The following is a 6,811-nucleotide window of genomic DNA, read 5'->3' as shown; positions in this document are numbered from 1 at the left end:
GCTCTTTGCACGGGGCTGGGTGCGCAGAGATCAGCCGGGGCAGCCTGTCCGTCTGCCGGAGGAGGGAGGAGCAGGTTGGGGAGGGTACAGGAAGGACCGGGGGATCTGCACAAAGCCAAAATGGAAACGGGTACAACAAACTGGGGCCAGAGGGGAGAACGTGTGTGTGCCGCCAAGAGGGGAGGGCATCTCCGGGTGCAAAGGGAGCTGAGGATGGTTGGAGCCAGCATGCTGTGAGAGAGCCGATGGTTGCAGGTCCCTTCCACTCTGCTAAGCCTCAGCCCCACTTTCTAGCAGGGTCTCTCCTTGTCCATCTCATGGCACCTGCATAGACTGCCCAAACTCAGACCCTCCAGGGGAGGGTGGGCGCGGGGCTCCCACCACCTGGCTCCCTTCCCCTGACCTACCTCCTCAGCTGCAGCCTGGTTTCCCGCTTGCTTTGGCATCACTGTGTGGAAAATTGCCCCTGTTGGCGCCAGGACCTGAGTTCAAACAGGCTTGAGGCAGCCACCAGTGAGTTAAAGTTTGGTGGGGCTCAGCCCGGTTCCTGCTAGCACACAACTTGGCCCAGAGAGGGAGAGCCAAGAAAACAAGGCAGGCAGGCAGGAGAGGGCCAGGACGAGAGTGTCCTGGTTGGGAACAACAGGGGAAGTTAGTGGGAAACACATGGAAAGGGCTGCCGCCCGGTACGGAGGTGAGCTCTTTTGAGGAAGCCTTCACCGCATCCAAGCACCACTCTCGCCCCAGTCACCGACCCTGCCTCCTGCCTTCCACGCGACCACAGAGTCCTCCCCAGGACACCTCCGGGCCCCAGCCTTCGCACTGCCGCTCTGCCCGCCCGCTCTTACCTCCAGAGCTTCCCCAAGGTCTTACTAAGCTCGGCGTTGTGGAGGTGCGGGTACTGGTCAGCCAGCTTCCTCCGGGCAGCCTGCGCCCAGACCATGAAGGCGTTCATGGGCCGCTTGACGTGGGGTTTGCTCTTGTTACTTCCATTGACCCGGACAGGCATGGGCACCAGGGTCCAGTCGTAGCCGCTCAGCACCTGGCTGACCGCCTCGCGGATGCACACCGGGAACTTGTCGTCATCCGCCTCCGAGTCTTGCTGTTCCTTCTTGACCTTCCCCATCTCCCCGTTCCCAGACCCGGTGAGGTGTGGGGAGTTGTCCGATGCCATGGAGGGTCCTGGCGAGAGGCAGTGATGGTCTTCAGAGCCCACGGGGCTCATCTCCACCTCGGAAAGATCTTGGTCATCGGCCATTGTCACTCGTGAGCCCTTTCTCTCTTCCTTCTCGGTGTCCTTCTTCTCACTGGGGAAGGGAGGGAGGAAGACAAAAACAAAGGAAAGAAAGGAAAAAAGGGAGGAAAAGAAAGAAAGAAAAAGAGAAGCAACCACCAAATCCGAAAGGGACTCCAGGCTCTCTGAAGAGCTGACCACGAGACAGGGGCCGCTCGATAAAAGCGCAAGCCAAGCAATTGCCGTGCGCACCGCAAAACCCGTGATCGATGGGGGTGGGGATGGGTCGGGGCCCCTGATTAATTGGGATATCACTCCCTATCTCTGCGATCGTCTGGGGCTGACATGTGCGGAGGGGCCTGCAGCAAGAGGGGTGAGGGGAGGAGGTGGGGACCTGAAAGGAGAGAGACATGGACTGTCCTGCCACGGGCACAGCTCCCCGCGGGGAGCGGGATGGGGGTGACGGCCACAAAACTTGTGTGGGAAAGTGCCCCTTTCTTTCAAAGACGGTGCCTGGGGGGAGGCGTAGGAGGGGGAGTGCAGCACTGTATCCATATCTCAGAAGGGACCTCTGTCCTGGCTACCAGGGAAGCTGAGCAGGCAGCACCACCGGGCAGGGAACCAGGCTGGGCCCCAGATCCGCATTCGGACACCCCGGTCTCAGCTGTGAGAACGTTCCCCTGCGGGGACACCCCATCCCTCACCCTCCTCTTGCAGCTCATAAACCGAAGGCTTACAGTGCATCCACCCTGCATCCCCGCACACACCTGGCTGTGTGCGCCTATGCGCAGTCACATGCAGATGTACGTAGGCACACGCAGAGGCAAACGCACGCCGGGTTTAACTGAGACCAGCCAAGGCTTTGGGTTGCTTGCCCCACACTCTCCTCCCCTCTGCAGTCACCTCTAAAAGTCCCTGCCGCCGTGCAGCCGTTCCCCCACGGAGAAAGAAACACTTAAATAAAGGCCTCTCTATCCCCTTCATCCAGAAATTAGAAAAAAAAAGAAAATTAAAAAGAGGAAAGAAATTAAAAGAAAAGACAAAAAGAAGTGACAGAAAAGCACGCCTCTGGCTGAGCTGCAAAAGAGCCGGCGCAGAGCAAGGGCTGCTGTCCCTCCCGTTTCAGGGGGCCGCACAGACCCCTCGCTGGGGAAATGGAAAAAAAGTAAGAGAAAGTAGAGAGGAAAAAAAGGGGCGTGCGGGCGCGAGCTCAGGTAGGAAAACTTACGTTGCTGGCCGGCGTGCCGGGCAGGTCCTGCGAGGGCTGTGATTTGTATCCCAGTAGCCCCCCTGTTCTCACTCCCAACCCCGGCGGCGTCGGGGCGTGCGGCGTGGGGAGGCTCTCAGGCAAGTGCCATTCCTGGAGGGAGGCTTGGTTTTTACTAATGCCCCGGCTGGATGGCTCTAGCTGGCTCTGCTGCTTAGCACCGGGGGAGGGAAGGGTGGAAGGTGGAGCCAAGCCCTCCTCAGAGCCAGAGTACAGTCGGGGACTGCAGGGAGGGGACACAGGCAGCTTCCACCTCAGCCGCAGGCACGTTCCCCGCTTTCCCCCAGCGCCGGGTTCTTCGCGGGAGTCACCGGCGTTGGTGCTGGAGATGGTGCCGGAGGATTCAGCCCTGGGGGGGGGTTGGGTTATGGGGTGCTGGAAGGGGTCTGGGGTGGTTTGGGGAGACCACCCATCCTTCCCTCAGCCCCCAGATGCTTCTCCAGTGTGTGGTGCTCCCCACGTGCCCAATGAGTCCCTGGTCCCCATCACAGGGTCTCACGGGGACCCCGGTGTGCTGCGGCGAGCTGGCCTGGGACCCCAGGGCCCAGACACTGCCAAAAAGGCGCCCTCACTCAGATCTGAGTCTGGGTGGGGGGAAGGGGAGGCAGGAGGCCAGGGCTGTCCGGGGGATTCAGGGATATACCACACTGCTGGGCAGTGGATAGCAGTTTGAACCTTCCCGGGACTTTTGGCCCCTAGGAATGGGCTTGTGACAACATGTCCGTCTCCATGGGGTCTTGCCAAGGCAAGCAGGCTCTGCGTCCTCCGACGTGCTGAGCTACTCCTGAGGGCAAACATGGGGTCTCTGAGGAGGAAAGGGAGGTCTCCTCATGAGTAGGACTCTCTCATTCTTGCTGCTCGTGCACTGGGACACGTGGAGGACCTCAGCCCTCGGTGGGTTAGGGTGTTCTCCAGCACATCTTCCAGCTTGCTTTCCTTCCTAGATGCCTCTGGTAGTTGTCTTCTCCAGTTTCCGTTGTCACTGGGGCTGGTATAGACCAACACCAACCCTGTAACCGTGAGAGGCCACCCATGAAATATCTGATGACCCTCCTGGGTTAGCGATGGGATAAACCAAGCTCCTGCCCCAGCTCCTTGCTGGAGCGCCGGCCGGGTTACACTTCAGTGCTAAGTCAGAATACAGAGACGTGAGTGGATGTGACCCAGGATGCTACTTTAAAGAGGTTTCAGGAACATTTTAAACTCCTGTAGCAGATACTCACTCTCCAGAGTGTTAGAAAGACCCAGCAAAACTGCTGGTTGGCACCCCAGGAAGCATAAGGGCCCCAGTCCCAAGGATGGTGCTGAGCACCTCAGCTGAAGCCCTCGGAGCCAACCTGTGGGGCTGGCCGCTGCCCTCGCAGACTGGGCTGACAGCGTGGGGCTGTTTCCCTGCACGTCTGCCATTGGCTGGAGCAAATAAAGCCCCGAAACCGTAGGGTGGCTGCAGGACAAAGCCTCCCTAGAGCCCAGTGAGAAGTCTTTACTGAGCGGAGCTGAGGGGAGAATGGCTACGTGACACTGGCATCACACAGGCAGAGGTGCTTAAAGGTGCCTGTGGTGCCTGTCTTATAGAATCACAGAATGGTTTGGGTTGGAAGGGACCTTACAGACCACCCAGTTCCAACCCCCCTGCCACGGACAGGGACACCTTCCACTAGACCAGGTTGCTCAAAGCCTCATCCAGCCTGGCCTTGGACACTTCCAGGGATGAGGCATCCACAGCTTCTCTGGGCAACCTGTTCCAGTGCTTCACCACCCTCTCCGGGAAGAACTTCTTCCTGATATCCAATCTAAACCTCCCCACTTTCAATTTAAAGCCGTTACCCCTTGTCCTGTCACTACAGACCCTTGTAAAAAGTCCCCCCCAGCTTCCTTGTAGCCCCTTCAGGTACTGGAAGGGGCTGTAAGGTCTCCCCGGAGCCTTCTCTTCTCCAGGCTGAACAAGCCCAACTCTCTCAGCCTGTCCCCATAGCAGAGGGGCTCCAGCCCTCGGAGCATCCTTGTGGCCTCCTCTGGACTCACTCCAACAGGTCCATGTCCTTCTGATGCTGGGGGCTCCACAGCTGGATGCAGAACTGCAGGTGGGATCTCACGAGAGCAGAGCAGAGGGGGAGAATCCCCCCCCTCCCCCTGCTGGCCACAATCCTCTCCCTCAACCTGCTGCACCTCCCAAGGGATCATATCCAACCTTTCTTCTCATTCTTCAGCATTACCTGCTCCAGACAAAGGTGGGCTCAGATGCTCTCCTTCACACCATGCCTTCTTCCCTTTGAAAGAGGGTTGGTGCCTTTCTCTTGGATGCCAGGAAAACCTGAGGGAGAAGAGCTTAGCAAACCATCATCAAGAGCCCGCTTCCTCACCCAAAGCAGCAGCTGAACCTCAAGTCTTAGGGCACGGGGCGAGTTCTCTCACCAAGCCAGGTCAAGATAAAGGGACCCTGCCCGTGAGGTGGGGGAGGGCTGGAGGGAGGGGAGGGTTGGTCTTCTGTCCCAGGAGGAGATAGCCACCACTGAGAAACACTGCCCTGCTTGTTCTCTTGGCTGCAGCCAACCTCCATCCTGGGGCAGGGAGGAAGGATGTCACTGAATAGGCCAGAAACATCTTTTTTTGGTGTTTTTTTGGTGTTTACGTGTCCTGCCTTCAAGTGGCTGGTTCCTGTGAACTCCATGTGGGAGAGGCAATGGGGAAGGGATTTCTTGTTGCCCTCCACAGTGAGGGCACAGGGTTCTGGTCACCAAGTGGTAGGGAACAAGGGGCCAGGGGTCCTGTAAGCACTTCGGTGGAGAAGGTCCCAGGGAGGAGCCCTTCGTGTCACTGAGAGCAGCTTCACAGCCTGCTCAGCCCGTACCCCAGACACAGCAGCCTCCCGGCAGGCTCTGCGGGGAGAAGAGGACGGTGCTCGACCCCAGCAAGACAGCGAGTGGTGGGGCTCACACTTCCCTGCCAGCCCACAGGGTCGGGGTGAGCGGAAGAGTGTCTGACCCACTGCTCCCAGCTAGGGCGAGAAAGGGATCAGTCCCAGGCAGGATTTCAGTAACCCACAGGGCTCTGGGCCGGTGCCTGTCCCACTGCTCGCCATCCTGCCAGGGGCTGCTGCCTCATGCCAGGCAGGAGCCGGCTCTCCTTCCTGCCTTGCTGGAGGAGCTGGGGGGCATCAGCTTCCTCAAAGGACTGTCTGTGTTCTGGCCACGCAGTCCCTGCAATCTGCGGTCTCGGTGTCTCCTCATGTTTAAATGGCAGGGAAGGGGTTTTCCCTTCATTCTGACTTTCTCCAGTGCTTGCTTTTTTGTCTCCCTTGGTCCTGCCTCCTCTTTCTGAACTCTCATTCCCTGTGGCGCCTTTTTCCCCGTTTCCAGCCCCCTCCCGGCACTGACTGCAGGTGCACGCTTGTATATCCTTTTCCAAGTCTCTCCTGTCCATGTGCCATCCCTTCTCTTGTGCTGCAAACAAGCAGAGGCCGAAGAGTGAGCTGGGGAAAACACTGCAGCAGGGAGAGGTGCGATGCTTTCGCTTGGGTTGGGGTGAGAAGACAGGTGGAGGGGCAGGAGAAGAGACCACCCCTGTTTCAGGAAACACTGGGGTGTCATGTCTCTTCCTCCAGTGTCCCCCGGGAGCCATTTTTAGAGACAAGGACCCTCCAAGAGCCGCCGCTGGCCACAGCAGCTGGCTGTCGTTGCAGAAGTGGCCTTCTTCCTAACGCCTGGTGCCCGGGGGTGTGCTTAGGTAGCAGGTTTCAATTCCCCCTTTTCCTGTTTCCGTGTGGGTGAAGTGCTCCAGGTCCAAGGATCGGGTGGTCCATTAAAAGGGACAGTCCTTTGTGGATGAAGGATCTACCAGGGAAAGTGTCTTATGAGCTGGAGACCTCGCTAAGCCCCACATTCCCTGTCAGACATGGGTGAAACACTTTTTCGGGGCCCCAATCCCCAGTATGCAGAGGCGGAAGGATGCCACTTCACCGTAAAACTGCATCAGGAGGGCAGTGGGTGAATCTGGGCGGGAAGTGGAGACGTCCCACCACGCTGGAGATGATGTCCCACCACACCAGGTGCCCCTGTGCCCGCACTGCGCTCAAGGGCGATGGGAGAGGCGTCCTGCTACGGGCTGGGTGCTCGGCAGGCGAGGTGCCTCGCCGCAGGGGCACCTGCTCTGTAGGGGGGGCACATCAGCGAGACACCTCTGCCACCAAGGTGGGGTCACTGGGGTCGCTGGGGTGGGGTGCTGCTAGATGACACCCGCCCTCTGCTCCCACGGGAAGGGGGGAGAGCTCGTCTGCAGCAGAGGAGCGGCAGGCTCCCCAGTGCGAGAGC

At 59.1% G+C, this 6,811-nt stretch overlaps 1 protein-coding gene across 1 annotated transcript in view; it reads right to left on the bottom strand.

The window, feature by feature from the left end:
* The window catches only part of LOC104509852 (transcription factor SOX-10-like), an 8,111-nt gene extending 6,853 nt beyond the window's left edge, over window positions 1-1,258 (bottom strand). Inside the window, 1 exon segment of the mRNA XM_010151925.1 lies at window positions 849-1,258. Coding sequence (XP_010150227.1) covers window positions 849-1,258 — 410 coding nt within the window.
* Window positions 1,259-6,811: the final 5,553 nt, after the last annotated feature.

The sequence above is a fragment of the Eurypyga helias genome, unplaced genomic scaffold (genome assembly GCF_000690775.1).
Source record: "Eurypyga helias isolate BGI_N326 unplaced genomic scaffold, ASM69077v1 scaffold18065, whole genome shotgun sequence".
NCBI classification, from domain to species: domain Eukaryota; kingdom Metazoa; phylum Chordata; class Aves; order Eurypygiformes; family Eurypygidae; genus Eurypyga; species Eurypyga helias.
The sequence above is the reverse complement of the archived record's forward strand: the minus strand, read 5'-3'. Positions and strand labels throughout refer to the sequence as shown.